The sequence below is a fragment of the Oenanthe melanoleuca genome, chromosome 1A (assembly GCF_029582105.1).
Source record: "Oenanthe melanoleuca isolate GR-GAL-2019-014 chromosome 1A, OMel1.0, whole genome shotgun sequence".
NCBI classification, from domain to species: Eukaryota; Metazoa; Chordata; class Aves; order Passeriformes; family Muscicapidae; genus Oenanthe; species Oenanthe melanoleuca.
This window is the reverse complement of record NC_079334.1, coordinates 32,611,700-32,637,207: the sequence shown is the minus strand read 5'-3', so window position 1 is coordinate 32,637,207 and position 25,508 is coordinate 32,611,700. Positions and strand designations below refer to the sequence as shown.

At 36.8% G+C, this 25,508-nt stretch overlaps 1 protein-coding gene across 3 annotated transcripts in view; it reads right to left on the bottom strand.

Moving 5' to 3' along the window:
• PPFIA2 (PTPRF interacting protein alpha 2) overlaps positions 1–25,508 on the bottom strand; it is a 270,133-nt gene that overhangs the window by 38,016 nt on the left and 206,609 nt on the right. For 2 of the 3 annotated variants that reach the window (XM_056481942.1, XM_056481943.1), the window contains 11 exons: positions 23,640–23,774; positions 14,443–14,526; positions 13,957–14,088; positions 12,980–13,042; positions 10,807–10,898; positions 8,303–8,438; positions 7,607–7,827; positions 4,940–5,177; positions 2,385–2,414; positions 1,375–1,505; positions 705–859 (listed from right to left, as the gene is read on the bottom strand). In XM_056481942.1, coding sequence (XP_056337917.1) covers positions 705–859; positions 1,375–1,505; positions 2,385–2,414; positions 4,940–5,177; positions 7,607–7,827; positions 8,303–8,438; positions 10,807–10,898; positions 12,980–13,042; positions 13,957–14,088; positions 14,443–14,526; positions 23,640–23,774 — 1,417 coding nt within the window. Of the gene's footprint in view, positions 1–704; positions 860–1,374; positions 1,506–2,384; positions 2,415–4,939; positions 5,178–7,606; positions 7,828–8,302; positions 8,439–10,806; positions 10,899–12,979; positions 13,043–13,956; positions 14,089–14,442; positions 14,527–14,942; positions 15,030–23,639; positions 23,775–25,508 lie in introns of all 3 variants that reach the window. The other variant, XM_056481941.1, reaches the window with a different exon arrangement.

Sequence of the window (25,508 nt, the reverse complement as noted above, 5' to 3'; positions counted from 1 at the left end):
ATCTGCATGACTAGGAAAGAGCCAGTATTTCAATTTTATTAACATTCTTATTACAATTTGATACTTCTGTTGGCATGTGTCCATATAGACATATCCTCTAGAAATAGCCAGAGGAATATTTTTTCCATGGATGAAGTAGAATGAAATAGTCTTGGCAAGGGAAAAGGGCAGAAGAAGTAGGAAGAAAGCTAAGCACTGCTGTGAGCAGCACAACTGTAAAAAGAAATTGTTATCCTGAAGATGTTCAGCTAAAGGCACTAGAGGGCATCTACTGACACACTGAAATCTGAAAAGGAACTACACTTATTTGCAAGGATCTTCTTTCTGTATGACATAGGTACCCCACTTACAGCCAGTTATTGCTTATAACTTCTCACTTCTCTTTATGTGGTCATTAAAAAAATATCAGTGTCACCATTTCTACCCTAATTCAACACACTATTGAAGCACCAGGTTCAGTGAAGAAGATGACTCTGGTAATTTGTTCCTGAACTCTCATTTACATTACAGTCATGGCAAACTCCTGACAAATATAATTGCTGATAACAATGAAATTTAATGGGAAAGTTTTGCCAGGCAAAACAGAAAAATGAGTGAATTGGAAACTGAAAAAAGGAAAAAAAAAAAACCAAAAAAAACCAAAATTAAAAATGGGAAAATGGCAGTGAAATGGTGACCTTAGCTTGTTATCACTAAGTCCTTACTGAGCTGTCCAAGTCGAGCCTTCTCTTTTTTACCAAACAACCGTCCTATTGAAGACTTGATTCCTTTCTTCTTGGGAGCTTTGTGCAGGGAGTCCTGACTGCTGCTGACACTGCCAAGACCAATGCTTTCAGGCTCCAGGGAAGCAGGCAAACTACTGCAGAACGATAATAAAGAAACAGAATAGATAACATGTCAACATTTTTATTTTCTTCTGACCAGCGCCGCAAATAAATGAATTGATTATAATTTAGTAATGATCTCCCAGCAAGTGAAACAATCACATCTTTATATTATTTGGCACCCTATAGAGCAACAGAAGACCACACTTTGTCTGTCAGGCAAGGCTGAAAATATGTATTTTTACTTTGCTAAGATCAATTTATGAAAAATACAGTAGTCAGCATTCTGATTTTATTTCTAGGATTTGTAGCACTGCTACTTCCAGTGGTCATCAAAACTGTACCTCAAAACAGAAGGAACCAGCATGTACTTTAGCACTGATAAACGTTTTCAGGGTCATTGCAACAGATAATGGGTAAGATTTTTTTCTCTCATGACTTGAGAAACAGGGAAGAAATTAGGTCATTTTTGAATAGTTAAACAATACAATTTGAAAACAATAGTATCTTGTAAACTGTGAAATAATGTCTCACATTACAGAGATCTTACCTTCTGGCATCATTGTGGTACGAAGAAGGAAGGGTATGAGTCATCCTGATGGCTCTGGGTGTTGGAGGAGGAGATGTTTCACATTTGATTGTGGCTTTATCTTCACGCCCATCTTCTTCAACTACTGCAATCTGGGGCAGAGAGACTCCAATGAGAGCACATTAGCTTTTCAAGAACGTTTAAACACATGCTGCATGGAATTTTCAGTGGACTGAAGCATGTAAAATTTCAAATGCAATTTTTTTTAGCAAATTCTATTCTTTTATTTTTGAAATATGCTATTGGGAAAAACAATTGCCTAAATATGGCAGCTTTAAAAGAAATGAGATTATACTTGTAGAAGAGCTTCAGTCGTTTTATGCTAAAGAGGTTGGGGAAGGTCTAAACATGAAGACAATCTTAGCTATAAGTGGGTCCCTTGCATTAAACAGGATTATTCAGGTTAACTAATTTTCTCAGGGATGTAAGAGAGAAGGTGAATACTGGCATAAACATGACCACTCTCTACACAGTGTGTTACAGAATAGTCAGTATGCTTGACAGTAAACATGGACAAAAAGGAATTTTGTCAGAGCATATAATGGTTTATCTTAAATGCCATCTGTCATGGCATTTCATCATCAGTGCCAGTTCTGTAAACAACTTTATATTGCTCCAGAAGGTTTCAAGGAATCTGTCTGTAGTTCCTCCAGTAAGAAGAATGGCTGAAATACATTTGAAGGTAATTCTTTTGTGTCCATACTTCTTTAAAACTAATTATTCCTTTAAGTTTGTGCTGTTGAGGCTGCTACTCCAATATATCAGTGGTGGGCTTTGATTCTGTGGCTTAGCTGTGACCCCTGGAAGCTGTTCCAGATAGGATTAAAATGGTTATGTTCAGGCATTGAATGAAAAGGAGAGGAAGGGATGCAGTTGCTGGCAACAGACCCCAGCAAATATTTATTTGTCTAGCTAGCAGAGGGATATGATAAATCTGCTCTCCCAAACTTTAAGAAACTGCAGTATCATACCTTTCTCCGATGCTTCCTTAGGTCGCTCGGCTTAGATTGGTAATAAAAGCAGAAACAACAAAAAATAACAATTAATAAATATTATTGAAGCATAAAAAGTGCTGCACATTTGTTGTTCTCACAATTATGAAGTGAGAAGCAAAGATTAACTTATCAGTGTCCTTATTATATACTAATTATACACTTGATGTAATAACATAAAATAACCTCTGAAAAATACGTCATTCTGGGAAAGTAGGTGTAGTTACACTCTCCTTCAATTTCATAAACCTAGCAAAGAACTGGACATTTCAAGCCTAAGTAGCACATTCAATTTTCATATAAGTATTTTCATTATCCCCAACAGAGGTTTTTTTAGAAGTCCTATCAAATATTACAACTATATTGTGCCCCACCAAGTAATACCACAAAATACCATCACCAAATACCATGCCTGAAAAAATGACAGGCATTTTCAGGATATGAATGCATATTCACCTCTCTTCTGCAGTATTACTTGGCAGCAGCAGACTGCTTGAAAGGGTCTTTTTCAACCCCTTTTGCATTTTTTTTTTTTTTGTATATGTCTCATTCATTTAAGGAAAGCTGAAGATACTCTCCATAATTTATTTACTGCATGGACCTGGGCTCATGAGTGGGAACTCATGCAGTCCTGCTTCTCCAGCCAACCAACACAGGATCATTTGGCAATTTGAGCTCCAGAGATCAGACTTCTACAAACCTCTTCCCAGTGCAAAGTTCCAATTAGAGGATGTCTGACAGACTTGTGTCTGTTCCCAGCCAGCAAGGAAGTGACACTGAACACTGAACTCCTGCTGAAACAGTGCAGGGCAGAAGTGTCCTGAAATGTTTGATGAAGGTGAGCAAAGCTGTGGGCTGTGCTGCTGAGCCCACTATGGAGGGGATGTTTCTACTGCTTATGGTAAGTCAAGAGTTGAGCTGCAAGTCAGACAGACAAATCCATCTGAGTTTAGCACAGTCAGAGCTGGATGCCAGTGAGACCATGGCAACCTGGATTGCAGAGGCTATGCTGTCATTTCGTGTTTGAATCTGATGAACCTACTGACCCAAAGCTACAGTTCTGAAATCAAGCAAGCAGGCAGTGCAGTGTCTGCTGGCACTGGGGCAGTTCAGCCATTGCCATTTACCTGCAGCCAGACTGTGTGCTTGGAACGGCTGGGGAAAGGGAACCAGACTGTGCCCTTGGGACAGTGCTGCTTTGGTGAAGTAGGTGGCAGCACAGCAGCTTGCACACTCACCTCCTCCACAATGACCTGTGCAACCAATATTTTCCATTCTGCTGTTTAGCACTGGGAACTGGGGCAGCAAAGTTACGACTGCCTGCCTGGATCTTCTCCCTGCTGACCTCAGATCCCAAGGTGGCAGCAAATACCATGATAAACTGGGAGGAGCAGAGGTGGGTATGAGAAGTTCCCAGGAAAATGGAATACTTGGCTAGATGATCATCAACAAACGCTCCTCCTCCTAGCTGAGAAGAATGAACAGCCAGGTTTCAGTTCAAGCTGCTCCTAGCAACCTTTTCTCTTAGGAAGGGCTCCATGGGGCATCAGTGCTACTGCTTCCCAGGAATGGACCACAAGGGGACATTGGTGACATTATCAGAGAAAATCAAATAGAAAATGGGTTCATGCATACTCTATTCCCTGTATGAGACCAGCAGAGAGGGTTGCTTTGATTCTCTCCTAGTGTTTAAAGGGATTAATTCACCCTGGCTCCAAACTGGTTTGTAGCTCACACTGAACACTGAACCCTGCACTCAGATCAGTGTCAGAGTTGCACATCCTAAATATGTTGACACATACTATCTTCAGATATTTGACAGATGCACTGTTTCTTTTTGTCTAGGATCAAAATTAAATTACTTTCCAAACTGAACTAGACATTTTTGAATGTGTCCTGAAAGACATAGTAAGGTTAGAAATTATTTGCACAGTAACTTCATGGTGGCTTGATGTCTATGTGTGAGCCACTTGTAATACTGTAATATATCAGTTAAATGAATTACTGGAAACCAAAGAACTTATTTCATTGTGCATGATATATGGTCATGAAGAATGCATAAAAGTTATACAAGTATAAAAGAGTATACCAAATATAAAACTATATCCAAATCATCACATATAAGAAGTGGCAGAATGTCTTAATGTCTTCTAGACATTTCCTGGAAGTTTAAACTCAGCAATAGTTCCACAGACTATTGTATAATAACTGTGTCACTTAAGAACTTTCCCTTAGTAAATATTTTCTACATACAAGTAATTCCACTGATCAGTTCTGTTTCGTATTAATTCCATAGCATGTGTGCTGAAGGCTTTCAGTAATCCAATCACTATCTGCCTAGTGAATCATGCAATGCTCAAAACCACTGTAACAAAGCCCAAAGACACCAAATGTCCACATTCTAGAGAATCTGCTATCTGTATGGATGATGAAGATATGAAGAATTAGAGAGATTAGTCAATCATACAGTGAAAATATTAAGTACTCAATACAAGAAACACCACATCAAACACTGTCATCATAAGGTTTCTCACCAGTGTCATAACGCCCATTCTGTCCATCTCCCTGGCTGGGCTGCGCGGGGTGAGTTTGGGAGTTGAGTGTCCGCTGGGAGGAGATGAGCTTGCAAGGGATGATGCTGTCACTGAGCCAGTAATGGAGGTGCCTTGGTGCACTCTGGCCAGATTTAAGCCTTCCAGACTCACACTGGCCACTCTGTTCTCTATCTCCTCAGCACGCAATTCTGTCGACTCTTTCTCTTCTTGGATTAACCTTATTAAGTAAAAGAAGAATTCTCTTGTTGTATTTGTATCTTCAGAGTGCAAAACTAGAAACCATTTCATTTCAAATGAGATATGAAAGTAATAGCAAACAAAGCTGAATATCACAGATAACTAAACAATATCCTTTTCCAACATTATTTTCCTGATCACCAGTTATCAAGATATTTTTCTCAGCTGCTCCATCCTCAAAGCCTGTTTGAAGAATGTGTCCAACTGCAAGGCTTGATGTATGACATTTCAGGAATATTGGTTCCTTTGCAAGGAGCTGGAATCATGCAGGGGGTTTAACAATCCGATTTACCACAGATAACTAATTCCAAGCTTACGTTGGCTTCATCTGATTATATTTTGCTATATCACAAAGCTAAGAGTCAAATGAAATTGGGCCTTTAAGAAGGGAATGGCTAAAATAATCCATATTAATAAAACAAGAGAACACACAAAACAAATTGTCTGTTTTACCCTTACAATTTGATGCAAAAATGATAGCTGTTTCTAAAGCCCTGTTTTTTTAAGTGAGTTTCATCAAAATCATAATATACTGAAAATAGAAAACTAAAAAATCCTGTGCTGTGATAAATCTCCTTCCCTAACATCCATTTCAGAATTTTTATAAAACATCTACAGTTCTTTTTGCAGGGTATAAATAATGCAGGGTAGATTCTTAAATGCCAATAATATTTCAAAACAGAATTATAACAATGTTTTTCATTTTAGTAATCTAAATCCTGAGTCATCTTGTATAATAAAACAAATATAAGGCAAAATACATTTTTAATCCCTCCTGATATCTCAAAAAATTTGATAAAACCTTATAGGATTTGTCAATTAGAAAAAAAAACATGAAATGCAGTACAGTTTATAAGACTATTCTTCTAGAATGATTTTCCTGAACCATATTAAAAAATCACAACATTACATACCTGATCCTTTAATAATAGTTGGTATGATAACAAAAGTCTATACTTTAGTATAAGATTAAAGCTGAGGAAATAAACTACTCTCAGTAGACTTCCAGTAAAAATAGCAGTATAAAAAGTTCACCCTTGCTTCCCTTTTGAGGCAAAACTTTACCTAATGTCTGAGTCAAGACCCTGGGTTAAGTGTAACAGTAGTCCAGTACTCTGATTCAGGTTGGCACAAATAAATATCCCACTATATCACCTACAAGTACTGTTCATTGTGAAAACCCTTTACTATATTACCTGTTATACTGACAAAAGACTAGTATTGTTTAAAAACAAATATAAATGTTGCTTCTACAGCTTCCTGAACTGGCCATAGTGCAGATTTCTTTGTAATAACAGAAAATATGGATAAGATAATTTATTTTATGTACACTGTTTTAAGGAGATTTACCATCCCAACACCAAAATATCTCTTTGATTCTGCATCTTGACAGGTGTGAGAAAAGGTTTGAGTAAACAGTGTAATCCTATTTGAACAAACACATTCTGGGACAGCAAAAATATGCAAAGCTCTAGATTTATAATAAAAGATTTTACCCAGAACAGAAAAATTACTCAAATTCAATATATTCCAACAGAGTTCTCCCTTTAAAGTTACCTTGATCAGAGAATGATTATCTTTTGGCAAATCAGTCTGTCTTGTTGTGATTACATTTCTAACCACAGTATTTCTGTTTCTAGTATCACCAGAAAGTCCCTTCCACATTTACTAATGTTTCCTTCATTTCCTTCTAGGAAAACAGTCACAAATGAGACCATATTTTTCATACACCAAGTTTTTCTCCAAAGCTGCCCTTAGTGAAAAACATGTAAGAATGCTTTAAGCTTAAAATATTATTTCATTTATAACAATTACTTAATTAAAACATGTCATTAGATTCTCTACCACTCCATTAAATTTGCACAGATATTATTAAGATGTATTCTATTCATTACCCATTTCCAAACACTATAATCCAACTTGGGGCATGAAGAATCATATTCTGTGTCTACAGAGAAAATCAAAACCATGTCTTAGAAAACATGGGTTATATTAGATTTAACACGGGGATAATTGCCAGAAGAAAACATGAAGAGCACCAAAATAAAATATTTCTGATAGGAGGTTGTTACCTATGCCTCTAGCAGGTAGAGTCATACATAACAGTGAAAAGACCTTGAAAAGAGGATCTGTGAAATCTGCCAAGTGTTAGCCTCCTCCAACCTACTTCAACTGGCCAACATTTCTTCACTTGGAATGTTTTTTGAAAGAAATTTCTATGGTGAGGAAAGAAAGGCTCAGTTGTTATTTTTACACAATCAATACTGTCCTCTGGAAAGCAGACACATTATCAATCCTCTAGATGAACAAGTTGTTTCCTAACTGCCATGAATGGTACCTGAACTCAGGCACTAGAGGAAGCTTGAAGCTGTAACCGTAAGTGCACCGCAGCTGGTCCAGGCTACACACCTGATTTCTTTATTGATTGCATCTAGCTGCTCCTGAAGCATCATGGCCAGAGTCTGGGCATCGGAGTGGCCGCTTGGTGACAGCAGGTCCATGGAGCTGAACAGTGTTTCTCTGTCATCGTCATCGATGTCCGACATCTCCGTGTCGCTCTCAAACGGGTGGCTGCTCAGAACTCCGATCTGCTGCGTCCTGTTCCACTCGTGATCGCCAAGTGACTTCACCTGAGCCGGAATTCGGACACACATGGCTTATGTAAGAGGAAACTGCAAAGTCAAACTCCAAAGGATACGGGAAAGGAAAGCAACTAGCACTTCAAAATACTTCTTCGGTTATTAGTGCTCCATTAATGCTCACAATTATAACCACAAATAGCATAAAGTATTTTCACATACTTGTAATTTAGGTATATAATTACTGCAAGGAAAATGTATACAAAAACACACTCTGGAAAGACAAATCATCAAATATGTTTGAACTTTGATGTCTGAACATCAGCATTTTCTGACATCATTTTGTAGAACAGTTTCAGGTATGGAAAAAAACCCTTGCTCTCTGAGCTGGGTTTTCTTGTTTGGTGGGTTGTTTTTACTGCTGTTGTTTGCTTCCTGGAAGAAAACTCCACAAGCTGTAAGCTTAACATAAGCCTCAAATACATTATTTTATGGGGGAACATATGAGAAGAAATTGGGGATTGACCTTTGGTTCATCTCTGCGTACTCCCATCCGGCCTCTCCTCGGTCGCCTGATCACTTTAGTTGACCGATAGTCAGGCTGGCTATCAACCAGTGAGCCCACTGAGTACCTCAGCTCTGTTGATGTGTCCAGATGAGGTCTATAAACAGAATTACATAAGAGGGCTGAGAGAGTAATAGGAATAACAGCAACAATCCAATGACTTTCAGTCCAGCAACACAGATTTCTTTTTTCAAGCAAACCTTTATGTATTACATAATACATACTAAAACCACGTCACAAAATGTAATTTAAAAGTGAAAAACTGAAATAATTGTATGAGAAAATTTAGGGAGAAACCAAATAATAAAATCTCTGATTTTTTTAAATGAAAGCTATGCATAGAAAAACTTATTATCCAAACCTTTAACAAGAAAAGCACATATCAGGATAATTAGAACTGGCAGCTGAATGTATTATCCTATATATTCATAAATATGCCTGAGGTTACTCTCAGCATGTTACATGTTCATGAGTGAGCATATTGATTAAAGTTTTCCTGCTGTAAGTCTGTGCTCTACATTATGAAAATATTAGTGAACTGACCTGTGATATTTAACATTGTTTAGGAATTACTAATCTTTATTTGATGACACTTCAGTGCTTTAAGTCCCAATTTTTCCTACAGCCCTGCTAAGTCTTGGGATATTGTGGTGAAGCTTATACAGGATGACTTTAGCATCACTTCTTGTTTACAAACAGTGATCCCTGACCTCTTTGTCCTCAGCCAAACAGCAGCACCAAAAGTTCACTGCATGATGAAATAAAAAGCATCCTAACCATGGGCTATGGAACCAAGGTGGAAGAGCAAAGGCTCCATGCACCATTTGAGAATTCAACCACAGAAGTAGAGACCTGAACAATTTCTGTTTCTTAACACAATCTCCACATAAAAATATATTAATAGCATGATCACAGTAAAAAAATGAAATGTAACAAAAAAACCCCCATAGGGCAGTGACTTTTTTTCTTCTGTATATGATAATTATCTCAATAGAACTTTGTTCTCATAATCAATAATATTTGGCAGTTGTAAAGCAAGTGAGCAGGAAAAAAGAAACAGTCCAGGTTCCAGTCTCTAGCTGTAGAAATTAATCTACTGATCAGCTTCATTATTTTCCTGAAAGCACAAACTCCAGCCAATTCAGAATTGAATACAGGCTGAGAATGGGAAGTAATAAATGCTCAGAGCTTGCTGTCCCTGAGAGAGCTGGGAGCTTCATGAGGTGAGGTTACATAAGGGAGAGTATACTGCTTAGCAGAACCTGCTGAATTCCCAAGATATTTAGATAGTTATCAAGTCCAAACAGCCCTTTGACAAGGGCTAATCAGCTCCTGTTTACGGAGCACAAGCTAATGATCTTCATCTACCCAGCAAGGAAAGCTGCTGCTCCCCAAGGATGGCTGGTCCAAAACCAAAGCTGCTGTTGCAGCAGCTCAGCAGCCTGTGTCCCTGCAAGCACTCTCAAGAAAAACGTGTTGTGTGCCTGCAGTCACATTCCCAAGGGAACAAAAACTCAAAAAGTTAAAGGCAACATATTCTGAATTTCACCACCTTACCCTCTACATATAGAAAAATATTATTCCAAGAAATAATAAATGGTTGAGGGAGAAACCATGTCCAAGTACTGAGCAAGATGTCTGAGGACATCAATATGCAGGCAATAGCTGATGTAAAAAAAATCAACCTATTGAACAAGAGAAAGATGAATACAGTGCTCCCAATTTAGCCTTGGAGCTTTGTCTGGCAGGTGTGCTGGTATGTTTTAAAAACTAACATGTTGCTTGTTATGAAAACAGCACATGGTACACAATCATCAATAAAGCAACAATTTAATCTCAAAGGCCACTTTCAAGCAAGGACTTTTTAGAATGATAAATTCTTTTCAGCTGTTAGTGGTTATTTTTATGGCATTTGACTCACTATTCTTCCCATATCGATTTTCCATCAAAAAGAGGCACAATGTTTAATGTTTGATTATGATGTTTTCAGGTCTCTCTGAATAATTTCTTCACATTAAGCTGAAGTTTGGTGGTCATTTGCTGCACACTAAGTACAGCTGAGTTATGCCTTGCTAATAAAGAAAAAGAAAATATCTTATTTATAGAATAAATAGGATCACAAATATGCTGATCAATTTCAGCATTAAAGAGTATTGTTTCTAATTTATTTTTAAAGTCTGAGAAAAAGGTTGTGAATTTGGATATACTTTTCAGAACATTTTGTAATTTAAAAGACTTTCGTTAATCTCTATAATATTTCAGAGTATACTCACTGATATAAGGCCCTGTTTACCTATGGAAAAAGTGAAAAGCAACAGTAATAATAACTGAACAGATTTTACATTTTAAAATAAATATATGACCACATTTATGTGGTTTGAACACATCCCTGTTGTAAATACTTTCCATTTGCATTTATGTCTATTTCAATTTCAAGTGAGAAAAATTTTGTCACAAAATATTACCTTGACAAGGTGGGTTCAATTAAAGAACCAGTCCTCAGTTTCATTTGATCCAGTTCAGACCTCAGCTTCTCAATTTCTTCAGCAAGTCTTTCCTAGAAATAAGAAGAGTAAGATATATTTACTAGTGATACAAAATACATTTATTTTATGAGATATTGTTCTGGTAAAGTTAAACAAGTAAGCAAAGATATCCTGAATGTAACACTAACTGTAATAAGAGAAGGAAGCTCATGTAAGTCTCACTATGCTAATGAGATGTACTCATCAACAGGAGGTGGTATAGCACTCTGCTGCTTTACCACTGTCTGGAACTGTTGGAAGGACTAGTTTGTCCTTGAAACTTATTTTTTTCCTACTATAAAGCCAGGCACAGTTCACTGTGTGACTCACCATTTTCCCCATGGAGACCAAGATTAACAGTTGGACTCAATGATCTCTGAGATCATCTTTTCCACCCTACATGAGTTTGTGATACTATGGGATTGCATACTGGCCTTTAGATTTACAGAGACACAGACTTAGAGAGAGCTGCACTTTAGATGAACTCAAACTGCAGCTATGTGTCTCACTCTTGTTCAGTTGATGTGACTCTAGTATGAGGTGCTGCTGGCAAAAAACAACAATTTGCCATAAAATTGGATTTTTGGAACTAACTTTAAAACCCCACTATTTACAGCTACCACTAGGGAAAACAGCACTGTTCCCAAATTTGACATACTAATAAAGTGAAATCAAAGAATTTTAAAACAAATTAAGAACAAACATGGGATGAAAATATAACACCACTTTTCCTAGAGTTTAAAATGTTCAGTATTGAAAGAGGCTCAGAAGGAAAAGAATCTTCTATATCTATATATCTATATCATCTATATCTATATCTATATCTATATCTATATCTATATCTATATCTATATCTATATCTATATCTATATCATCTATATCTATATCTATATCTATATCTATATCTATATCTATATCATCTATAAATAATGTATCTATAAATAATACCAGTTTCAGTGATTATTATTGCTGAATTTTTAATATATAATTACTGAAATGGCATTAGAGCATTTTTTAAATATTTCTTGATTGAACAGAATTACTGAGATGACTGATACTTTATTGGTAACACTTGCCAGTTACTTAGAGATTATTAGTATCTGATGTTATGCCCATCTATTTGAAATTGCTTCATCAGTTTCTTCATCAAAGTGGAACAAATCATCCCTTCAAAAAGGGACACTTAGATTCTCTGGGATCAAAACATGTAGTGACAGGACAAGAGATAATGACTTTAAAATAAAAGAGGGTGGGTTTTGGATATCAGGAAGAAATCCTTTATGGTGAGGGTGGTGAGGCCCTGAAAAAGGTTGTCCTTTGGGGTACTTTAATTTTGCTGCCTTTCTCTACATGTAGATGAAAGCATCTCTAAATGTAAATGAAACAAAATTTTTTGGAACAGATACCTCTTTTGTTATTTTTCTCATCATTTTTGATGCCATATGATACATTTATATTAGTATAGAATGGAGCTATATTTTAAAAATTCTATACAATTGCTTTTACAGGGATTTAATACATTGCAAAAACATTTCTGTGAATCTGAATGCAAATACAGTAGGAGTGTATCCTACTACACTCCAGGCAGGAATAACTTCAAAACAAATTCCTGGTATCTGGGATTGGAAGAAATATTTATAATCAATTTGACTGATTCACTAAACAGCATTAGGGGTTAATTTGCAAGGAATAAAGAAAGGTCACTTTCAGCTATATTTAGCATAATGCCACTGCACTTGTTAAGAAGAATTGCATCAAATCAAAAAATTACATTCTTCACTATGAAAGTGCAACCAGTTATCCATACATCTCTGTTAAATAAGACTTTTTCAGAATTAAAACTGATAGAAGAGAAACTTCAGAGCCAGTGAAATCAGTATGAATTTTGGTATTGACTTCCTGAGGCTAGGATATCAACCATGAACTTAGCTCAGAACAACTGTCAGAGACCTTTTAAGCCTATTTATTGCATCTAGGTGATTAAAGGAATTGCCAATTGTGTTAGGAAGACTTTTCACGATAGATGGATAATTAATATTCCATATATATATTTCCAAATAATAATTCTACATATTTTGATAAAACCAGATAAAGTCACAGTATATTACAGTACCTTATCATGTAAGGACTCTTCCAGATTTTTCCTGAAACTTTCAGATTCTTGAATCAAAACATTCTAAAAATAAAAAGAAGATAAAAAATAAGCAAGTAAGAAATAAGAGATATGTTAATGTATCAGATATCATCATATACACGTACAAGTTTGCAAAGTTCATACATGTTGGACTTCAAAATTAAAATTCTTCAATGCTTCAACTGGATTATATACTAAATTTTAAATGCTGCAATAATTCAAACATATAGGAGCATGTGTCTTCTAGATAAGCAAAAACTTTGCATCTGGGTTCAACTGAGCAACTGCCTGATCCTCACACAACCAATTCTCCCAACTTCTTTTGCAAGCCTATTTCTCGCTGTATACCACATCTTGTTTAAATGATATAAGCCAGAAGTACATCATCTGAGAAGCTCTGAAATACCCTTCTGAAAAACACTGAAAGATTCTCCTCAAATCACACGGAAGGCGAATAAGTAGAAGAGGGAGGGATTAAAGAGGGTAAATGCAAAGGTCGGTGGCTTTGAATTTTGCAGGACCACATTGCCTCATGTCATGGAAAATCTGTAAATAACACTCTGTCTCCAAGGCTAGATGCTCCTTCTCCTGTGGTGACACCATTTTACTCTTCCCAGAGGTCAAAACACTGAAATGATGGCACATCTAAAATTGGTCATTCCTCTGTTCTCATCCACTTTCTCTCACTGCCTCATGCAGCCTGTCACACACTGGTCCTTTCCAAGGTCTTCATCTGGCTCTTGGCTGCTAAACACGACTCAAAATATTCAGCATATTTGCAGCACTTCTGGGAAGACACTTCAGCCCACTCTTGAATTAAGCCAAAAGTGTAAGTTGGACCACATTTGTGTAATATTTGGTAACGCAAAATCGGCATGATGCCTCCATCCCAATAAGGGTAACACATATGGGAAATCTTGATTAAGCTAAACTTTATACTGCTGTTTGTACTGTACCTTCTCTTCAAGTGCTGCCATCCTCTCTTTCAAGTGTAGCTGCAGACGCTCATTGGATTCTGTCAAAAGTCTGTCTACAGTATCCGATAATCTTTTGTTGTGCTCCTCATTCATTTTTTCTCTTTGCCTTGCCTTTAATGTAGAATAGATGAGACAGATTGGTAGGGTCCAAAATTAACCAGCACAGATTTGTATCATTAAAAAATTTAAAAAACCCCCAAAGGTAACTGTAGCCATCTAAAAGTATTCCACGGGAAATGTAATTACAGCTACTGATTAATGCACATCCATTTTTGTAACAGCAGAATGTTTCAACTCTGCAACTGGATGCAAATTAGTGTATAATGGTGAAGTAAAGTAGGAAGATGCTGCCATCACTGCTACAAACAAAACATTTAAATTAGGGAGTTTTGGATGCTGGAATACACAGTGTAGCACTATACTGGCAAATGGAAAGTGCACAGAAGCTGTTTGCAATACACATACTCTTTGAAGTTCCTGATTCTTCTCTTCAAGTTGAGCTTCCAAGTGTCTCATACGTTCCTCAATGTTTCCATGCCTTTCTTCTGCCTGTAAAAAAATATAAAGACTCTTTCTGTAATTTAGGTGTCTTTGGAATTTTTTTATCTCAGTAAAGTTTAAACAAAACATAAAGCAAGCTACTACTAACTGCAAACTTAGTTTTCTGAAAATAAACTTTATTTAAACAGGCAGCTGAACAGCATTGCTTGAAATGTGTCAGCTACAAAGGCCTGTTACATCCAAGCATCAGCAAAACATTGGAGTTATTTATGAGCAATGAAATCAGCCAAATGTAACATGCAGACTGTGCATGGTTTGAACACAAACCTGCCATCGTAAAATCGTAAGCTCCTGAAGCACTGAACTGCACGATGGTTGATTATCAATTAAAAAAAAAGCTAAAAAATGAAAACAAATCAGATGGATTCTATTCAGCAATAGAAAGTAAAGTCCAGTAGGACTACCTTCCTACGTATGGAGATCATTTCTTGTAGTTTAGCTTCCATAACATATTGATAATCATCAGATGAGGTAGAAGAGGTTGGATCAGACTAACAAGTCAAGGAAAAGGAGAGGGACAAAATTGAAAAATCAGAACTAAAGACACTGACACTGAACAGAACACAGCACAGAATGCTTAAAAGAAAAGTGTGACTGAAAATTTAATACTTTTAACTGACAGATTTTTACATGGAATAAACTACACTGATACTTGGTGAATAAGATGCAGTTGATGTGGAGAAACTGAAAATAATGGAATGCTGAAGAAGCTATCAACCTACACATGGAAGTTCAAGGTTAGTGATGGCTGGCTGATGACACATTACTACAGAGTGGATTCAAAGCGATACTGTCTAATCAAATGGTGTTTATCTTTTTTTTTTTTTTTTTTTTCAATTTTAGTGAACTGAACACCAGAACTAGACTCTCAGAGGCTAACATCAGAAATTCCTATATAACTCCTCTACCATTCTCTAGGAATGATTACAATGCATAAATACTACACAATGGGTCGGTCAGTTACACCACTATGCAATGTCATGGTACATTCCCTAATTTCTAGGAAACAGTAAGAATGTCAAAAGAGACAAGGCTCAAGCTTTCATATGCCATTTCAGAATACACTATATAAGGCTTTTCATCCAAATAAACAATAGAGTTTTCATCCCTTTGAAAAGATCCACCCTGGTGGATCTCTTTGGAAGATCAAGGTCATCAGATAAAAGAAGAACCTACAAACACAATTTCATTAATAATAATGAAAAGTTATTACTGAGTATAGAAATGGTAATCCAACCAAAGATTCATTAATATTTCTGACAGAAGCTGACCTTAATTAGGTCATTTGTGGCAAAATGAATATTCATGTTATTGTCATATCAAACAAGTCTATGTCATTATTCAAAAACTAAAAAAGCCCTTTTTATAAAGGGAAATGCTATATTGGCTTTGTTGCTATGGAAACAGGAATGTGCATAAGGCATATGGAGAGTGCTACTGATGACTGAGTTGGGAGCTCACGCCTGTCAAATGCTCTTTCACTCTGTCAGATTCACCCTCTCTCTAAGAGATCTGAACTCCATCTTTAGATGAGCAAACTTTAATATGCACATCAAAAACTAATTTTTCAGCTGTATTTTTGTGAGAATATTTTTCATGTGCATGTCTACTAATGGCTTATCAAATTAATTATGAATAGGTACCAAAGCAATGCCAGTATTCATTGTAACTTAAAATTGCCCATAGCTTAAAACTCAGTAGTGTTATCAGGACAAAGTTCATAAGTTCATACAGAAAGCAATCCTGTGATCTAGTAATTTATAAACATAAACTGCAGACTTTGATCTAAAAACATACATATGCGAAAATTCTGCTTTATATAAATACAAGAATATTACTTAACTTTGAAGATCACTAGTATTCTTTTCATAGTATATTCACAAAACTCAGATTCTTGCAAAATTTAAAGTAAAGTCTTAGTAATTAAACTCATTTAGAAGTTCAGTTCTTGTTTCTGATCATGAAGCAGGCCTATTGTGATGTACTTGAACTTACATATTAGTTGAAACTATTTTGTCTGCTTATTACAGCCTGCACCAGCATATTTCTATGATCTTGAACAAATCTCTCTCTTTTACTTATTAGTCAGTTTCAGCACACCAGTGCTAATGAGCTGCTTCCTGTCCCAGCTGTGTAATTAGAAAGATAGTGTTGAAAAAGTTAAGTCCCTGTGACTTCTGAACAGTCATTTTTCCACAGAGTGACCAAGATTTATGCTGCTCTATAGAGAATAAAATTTTCCAAGGTTCAAGTTCTGGTTGCAGCATTGGTTCAAGGCATCCCTTAATGCATTTCCAAGGGTCATGAGATGGATGGAGGGTCAGATCAAAGCTCTGAGAAGAATTAAGTAAGACCTTTTTTGAAGGCATTTTCATAGAGGGAGATATAGAACCCACCAGGCACCTTCCTACAAAATTAAACTCCTTATAAATTTCATCAGCTGACTGCAAAACCTAAAAGCAAGTTTCTTAAACTTCACTGCTTCTGATGCCTTGAGAGGCTACCTAGAACAGAGGTTAGACAAAGTTAGGAATAAAGTAGGTATTTATTAAAAAGGCCTTCAAAGGACACACCTTGGGCAATACAGGAGCCTGGCTGTGGCTCCACCCAAGATGGATCCCCGAGACCTGAGTTTTCACACTTTTATAAGTTTTGGTCCATTTACATATTGGGGTTAACTGTCCAATTACAGTTTCAGGTTATGAAGTCCCATTCTCCCACATTACTCTCCTCAGTTCTCTGTTTATACATTTTGGGCCTGAAGCTGCAATGGTGTCCTTGATTCTCAGGCTGGAAAAGGATTGCTTTGTCCAACTAAACTGTGAAGAGAACTTGCTAACACTTCATATGAAGTTCAGAGTTATATATTAATGCAGTATAAAATCTGGAAAATATGAAAGCTAAACTTATGGCATCACTTCCATACACTTAATTGCAGCTTAATGCAAAACATGAGGATAACCAAAGGAAAAGCTCTAAGTTCAAAGGGATCTCATTCACATCCTCTGAAATGTCGTGCTGCCAGTCATAAGCTGTCCTTTAAAAGACAGTCTGTCTAGTTAGCTGTATAATTTACCTTTTTTTTTTCAAATTAAAATGCAAATATTTCAGTCCAAACCATGCTATAAAATCTTATCTGTCTAGCAGATCTTTTCAATGCAGAAAACAACTATGATATTAAGTCTAACAATTTTTGGGAATAAGAGAAGCAATGGAATTATTGTCAGAATTACATATGTTATCTGAATTCTTATAGACAACATTCTTGAAAGAACATGATATTCTCTTAAGATTCTTATAACTACATGTTATTTCATAACTTCCTGTTGCTTTAATAATTCAGCAAGGTATATGCTACCTTTACATCTCTTTGACAGAACAGAGAAACTGGAATATTAATTAAAAAATCAATATGCCTTAGAATCAAAACAAATGTCATTATTCTAAGCACTGAAAATGTATTAGAATATTTTATGTTTCGTTTATGTACCATTTGTTCTGAAAATGTTATTCTGTATTACTCTAAAAGGATCAAATTATTTTATAGCCAAGATATTCAATAATTAAGCTCAAGTGCTTGTCTGGCAGAGAGCAAGCACAGGTGCACAGATTTAGCACCTACTCTGGGCTCTTATGGATTTTAACCACTGGTTATTATATGCCAACTGCAGGTGCAGCCTCCAGCAGCAGGGATGGGAATCAAAAGGGCAGACACAAACACATGTACATACTCCCATCTTCTCTGACTTGCAGAAACACACCTGCAGATAAAGAGCTCAAGTAACCAGTGTCCCCAGCTGGAACATACTCCCAAAATGAGGGTTTCAACACCACCCATCACCCTTTACATTGAGGAAGGCCCCCACGCAAGTCTCAAAGAGACCTCTGCAAACAAAAAAGCCTCTGTAGCAAATCAGCTGTTCCCTAAGGGATATGCAAATCCTTCCCTATGGACTTCCCAAGGCCATGTGCTTAGGATTGGTATACCTGTGACAGTTACACTTTTTTGTTGTTCATGTGTCTTAGTCAGATCCACAGATTATAAGGAATTAGCTCTTTGAGAGACTTGGCAGCCTACCATAAAAATACTGAATGTGTCCATCTCAGCCCTGGAGTTCGAGGCACAAGACAGAGAGTGAGACACCAGTGCTTGTCGTGCTTCTGTAGAAGAATTTTAGGCACACATGAGACAGCACAGATAACTGTGGACTCTGACATTCCTAAAGAAAAGCTGGATTTCTTGCAATTTGTTTCACTAAGAATTTATTGAGTTAAAAACTTTAAAGTAGAGCTCACATGACTACTTGCTTGGCAGGTCTTATCCTACATTCTTTCTTCAGTCTAAGATTTGCATGCCTGTTTGCTCCTACTCTGTACAGCAGGATTAATAAGCCATTGTGTGACAACTAGCATTTAAAGCATTTAGCCAGGACATTCAGTTATAAATAGATTTGGGAAATCATGCATCTTAAACTGGATTAAAAATATATGGACAAAAAACAAATGACGTCTGGCCCCTCTGAGAAACCAGCATGAGTCTTAATGTTCACTTTGCACTCTGTATGCCATGGAATAGCCAGCACAAGGTAGTAACAACCAGGAAACCTCTGCACTGAGGAAATACCAAAGCAACTTGTGTGATCTCTAGCTCTCTTATAACTCTGCTGGTGCTCCTGCTGCTAATGTGCTCACAAAAAAGATGTTGGTTCCACACCATCTCTCACTGACAGCACTGCACATTTTCTAGGTCTTTGCATCTTAGTTGAAAACAAAGAAATCCAAATTCAGATGAAGAAATCACTTGTATAATATAGGTGCCAGAATTAATTTTTTTTTTGTGCTGAGTTGCAGGAAAAAATCTAAACTTTTCCAGTGGTGCAAGAAATTTCCCCAGTTTTGAGACCTTGACTTTTGAACACCTGCACTTTCCAGATTTACTACTGGCATCTTATTCTTTAGTCTATCCTTGGAATAAGGGCATTATTTACAAAGAAAGAATGATTTATTGAACTAAACTATGAAGTTGAAGGTGAAAATAGGTGATCATGGTGACAGAGTTGCAACAGCTCACAAATTTATCATCTACTTGCTCACATCCAACCCGTTACCAATGTGACAAAATGATTTGGCTTAGGTGTCCCCTTTTCCAACCCCTAACCTTTCAGTCACTAGTCACACCTTTTTCCCCCTTTGTATTCCCACTACCTTTTGTACCTCCTAAGTTTAACAAGCATCTCCTTCAAATTAGCTTTGTCATATTTGCTTCCTTCATTTCTTGCTCCTATCAGGGCAAAATCTCCCAAGAAAAGGGAAGCAAAATAAGAGGGGTGCTTTGAGAAGACAAAATGTGTTGCAAATGAGAAATTTTCTTTGACTTCCCTCCCCTTCAAAGATTTTTTGTTTTTAGTAAGAGGATTTATCAACTTCTTTCTCCTGTTAACACATCATATTTCCTCTCTCTTTTGTTCTCAAAGAAGTTTCTGTATTAATTACATCCACTCATTGCAGGGGAACTTCTTTCCCCCCTTTGCATCCTCTCATGGCAGACATTCTCCTTTTACTTGTTTTGCAACTTCTTCCCTGCTTAAAGCAAACCACATCCCCACACTGACACAAAACTAGCATTATGTCCCACTTGCCTCCAACTCTCAAGTAATTTTTTATCACTTTTAAAATTAGCTGAAGGTGTTACTATGCTAAATGTGGTTTATTATGATATGGCTTCCTCTTCTCCATCTCAGTGCTTCTCTAATGCAGCTGAAAAGCATGGCTGGTATTTCTGGTGACCTGCATACAGGAATGATGGTGTAAAATGCTGACTGCTGTCTTCTGATCAGAGAAATGACTTGGTACCTCTTCTGCACCAGCACCCAGGGGGTGAAGGACTGCTCGTGGGAGTGAGTGAATGGAAGTAGGTGGATGCTGGCTGGCCCTACTAGACCCCTCCTTGAACACATGCAAGGAGAAACTGTGTTTGACAGACTAACCATCTGAAGATTATCGATGCTCCAATGTCTGTCCCTTCTGAAGAAAATAAACATTTTGTGGGATAAAGAAACGTTAATACAGCAGGGAGGTTCTTTCTGCTAGAAACTGCCTCTTCTCCAAGGCAGGCAAACAGACCAACACTGTGAGAGTGAGTGGCTCAATGAGTCATGGGAATCTCAATCTTGGGATACATGCTGAGGGCTGTGCTACTTGTCATGACCAGAAAGGTACCAGTGTGATGGCCAGGCAGGACAGCACAGTATATGGGATCATGCTGTTCCAGGTTAGTCTGCCAGAGGCTGACTAACCCTCCAGTTGCTCACCCAATGGGCAGAACATAGTGAAAACAAAGCCAAAGAAAAGTTCAAATGATTCAGGTAAACTTATGGGTACTTATCCAAGTTCACTGTATAGTCCAAATTTTTGGAAGTTCACTCCTTATGAAATAGTTTGGGCATGGAAAAGTAGCAGAAAGACATATCACTATCTTATATACCTAAAAAAAGGAAAACCAACTAATTTTAAAAACTGACATGATAGAAGGATCACAATTTATATCCTTCATTTGCAGAATCCAAACCCGGAATATTAAAATTTGAATGCAGAACTGCAACATGCACCTTTTAAATCTAGGGGAGGTGGGGTGGAGACAGTGAATAACTACATCCAAATCCAGAACATATTTTATCTGGTTTATCTCCATGTTTAAGTAATTGGTCTTGTATTTTACCCACAGTGAAGCAGATAACCCACATTACTTTACTTTAAAATACATATAAACCACATTAGGCTTAACTCACCTCTTCCATATGATTGTAACCCCATTAATCTCAGAGAAGCCACTCTCATTGAGATAGTACTAAAGGAAGGAGAATCAGTTTTGACTTTTTTTTTTTTAGTGCAGAAACAGTAGCTGATTTGGTGGCTCCTCTTTTACTTGGTATACACAGACACTTCAGTGGTCACACAGCTCAGGTAGACAGGCTTCAGGGATTCTGCACCCAGATAATTTGAGTCCTACTGATAGCATGTATGTTGGCATAAGGTCCAACCAAGGCAAAATAAGCATTATTCAGCCCATCAGGCAGGACTTGCATTTGCCAATGAATAGCTGGCCACATGTTAGGGCACACCAGCTAGCTAACTTAAAACTACTTAAGTAAGCTGCAGTGATTACAGTGTCCTTGGTTCAGAGCCTCATTTATGTGATCCATGAAAAGCAATGGACTCTAAACTTCAGAGCTGTCAAAGCAGCACTTTAATAAGCTCTGCAGTTTGCAAAGAAATTGTATACAAGACACACAGACCACAGGCCTATTTGCCTATTGGCCAAATTATGACATTTTTCTTCATGTCACATATTCCAAGGCAGCACAATTTTAACTAAAACACATGTTTTCAGTTTTTCATGTAATCACTGAGAAATGAACAGAAACCAGCATTATAACCTATTTCTCAGAGTTTCCCACTTGGCAAAAACTTTGATCAAGTACATCAAAGTGAAATGGGGTGGAGCATCAGCTCTGTTCACAGCTCTCTGATCACATCCCATGAAATAATGTGAGAAGACAAACGAAGATGTATAGTGCAGCTTTATGGTCACAATAACAACAGTATCTCATGGAAGTCCCTGAGTGCTCTGCATGGTTGAAATGGGATTTCTTCTCACAATTTTTGTCATTGATATATGTTCAAGGAAAAATGCAGTTGCAAGAAAAGACATGCTTGAGACTGCAAATACTTACTGGTGGCTAATTGCTGGAGAACTTATTCAGGAAAAATCCTCTTAAAATAGAAAACAGTATTTTTAAGCTACTGAGGGCATTAGAATATATGATTATTTGCTGAATCAGAAACAGTTGGGAAAAAAAAGTTAAAATGCCAAGGGATTGCTCTTCCGTGCACCTGAGTTTTTATTAAAATCAAATGAAATTTATTTGGCATTTTATGTATCTCTTTTAGCTGACTTTTATTGCCTTCTTTCCCCCACTACCTCCCCCAGTTTTCAGACTTTCTTTCAGATCCACACCCATTTATACAAACCTAAAGTGACAGTACAGACCCTTGATTACTGAATAATGATCTTGCCTTAATAAAAAATAACTCACACAAATTCCCCAAAAAGCCTTCCTTTCTTTGTTTCTTCTGCTTAACTAAATTACTTAAAAATCAGAATTTATTAATGAGCTGCTCAGCATTTAAGGCTTCACTAAAAATGGAAAACACAGGACCTGCAAAAAGTCCATCAAAATTAAAAACAGCTCAGCACATAAGTAGAAGCGTTCCTTGGCAATAGAGAAAGGAAAGCTTAGATGAATCAGAATTGTATATAATACAGTCTCTTAAGTGCATTTTACTTTCTCTGATTTTAAGAGACAAAGAGTCTCTTTATACGTGTATAAACCTTATTATATGTCTTTATGAAGCTGATAATACTTGAGCTACAGTAGTAACTACATGCACACCTGAAAGCATTAGAGCCAAATATAAAAAGCATGCTACTGAAAATTTAACTTTATCTTCTTATTTCTCTGTAAGATAGCAGCCATATAATAAATTTATGAGAAAAAAAAGTTTGCAATCCACTCAGAGTTTCACATTTTTCTTTGCACATATGATACAAAGAATCATTCAAAGCAAACCTTGCAAGCACATACTGCAAGTTGTCTTCATTTGTGTTGCACGAATGATCCCACCTGCCACCAATTTGATTTTATAGCACTTATTGCAATAAAACTGCTGTTGGTATATGAAAACATCCAGAAAAACTAAGTACCTGTAGTAAAGGGTAGAAAGCCTACCCTTAAACTAGAAACTCTTACACAGTAAAATGAGTCCTCCTAGAGTAAGTAATGCTCAATTGTATTGGAAATACATGACTTCTTTGTAAATATAGCCTAGGCTAACTAACAGATTACCACTTTTCCTGTCATCAAAATGCTAAGAACTGCAAACATGGCACTGAAACCATTCCTGTGTACATACTTATCAAGAACAATTTTCTTCTTCCAAATCGGCTCGACGCTACCTTTGTTTTGTCCTTGAGGTGAGGAATCAGTCTGGAAATCAGTGTTAAACAATGGGGCTTCTGAAGTGAGCCTATTTCTCTGTACCTTAGTCAAAGCTGCAATTCTCTGAGCCAGCTCAGCCTCCACTTCAGGTAAGGTTTCAGCTTTCCTCATGGTCTGCTGCAGCTTCTGCTCAGCCAGCTCGAGACGCTCCTGCAGCTGTCTGTTCTTGTCTTCCAACTGAAAGCCAAAGATAGATAAACAAGTATAAAAAATAAAATCAATATTAAGGATATTTCTTTCCTTTCTAATGTATCAGTGAAATGATATCAAAATTCACTAATGGGCAAGACGCCCCTTAGTGTGGGAGAGGTTACTGGAGAGGGATTAACCCAAGCATGGAACAGTGTTGGCTACCAGGCTTACTACTGATTTGAGACTCAAGAATCTCATGCAGGTGAATAAAAGGACTTGTATAAAGGGATTAATTAAAATGAAAAAGCTCCACTGATGGATGTGGTATTTATCTGAGCAGAATAACTGGTGCCAGTAAAATGAGAATTTTCTAAATGGAAATACAGTCCATCTTTTAGAAAAATTTACGTATGAGCTAAAATGGGAAAGAAGTGCAATTCTGAAAGGATAGAGTTCCCTGAATAAATTGCCAAACATAATTTTCTGAATGAATGGTAGTCATATATTAAAAAAGTTCAAACTGACATTTCATTAATTACAATTAAATCTCATTTTACAGAGGTGAAATTGAAAGCTGTGATAACTATTAAGGGGAAATAGGAGGAACTTTTTATAACTGCAGCATTTTCTGGCCTACTGAAATGCACCACACAATTAAGATTTTTTGAGGGTTGCTGCTTTCTTGTTCAATCCAGGTAATACAAGACAAAATGAAGAAGGAGTGTGATTGTAGATTCCTTTTTAATCCTTCAAAAAGCATGAAAAGCTAGGCTTTTCTCATCTCAATGCTGCAAATCAACTTTAAATCTGACCATATATACTCTAAACCTAGTGTTTTAATTCCTGCTTGGAGTAGGCAGAATTCTGGAGTAGGCAGAATTCTGCAGCACAGCACAACTTACACTGGCAACAATAAGAACTCAGATACAAGTACCTTACTTTTTCCATTGTTGGGTGGTTTTTCTCCTGACAACTGAAGATACCTCTAAAAATAGTCTAAGGAAGCTGGCAAAAGCTGGAGAGTTTGAGTTCTGATGGTTTAATTTCCCTGAAGAGGTAGTCAAATACACATATACACAGAGATACAGGGGGATGTGTGCATGTGTGTGCAAATATATCTGCATACAATTACAGAAGCAGAGATTATCACATCGCACAGGCTAATTTCCCATACAGCATTTTAAATTGTTTAAACATATGCTAGGAAAAAAAGAAGTCTGAGGCTGGGTCTGAATGATACAGTATGAATTATATTCACTTCATGTTTGCTTTCAGTTTATGTCATATTCTTTAAATTACAAACCAGTGTTTTATGCTCAGTTTACATTCCAGGTTTGGAATCACCATGGAAACAAAGTACCATGAGAGAAAGATGCACAGTCATGTTATAAGCTTTCTTTAAACATTTTCACAGTTAATTTAGCTTTTTAAAATTTTATTTGCACTTTATTCATCTGCAAAATCACTACAATATACTGTATACAAATTTTGATCTTTCCCGCAGAAAGGAATTCTTTTAGCCCAAGCTATTTTTTAGAAAATAAAATTCCAAAATTGTTACATAAGAAGCCAAGATATTCCACTACTTAGGGAATAACACTGTGAGCACTTATGCAAGACTCTATCAGAAAACACAGTTATTTTCCAACATTGAATGTACACATTGAAATGATTGTTCACAGCTGTAGTAGCTGATACAAAATTTAGAGATGCTGAACAATTTAGGATTTTTTAGATTAACTGATCTGTAGATTAAAACTGAACAGATTAACCTAATGT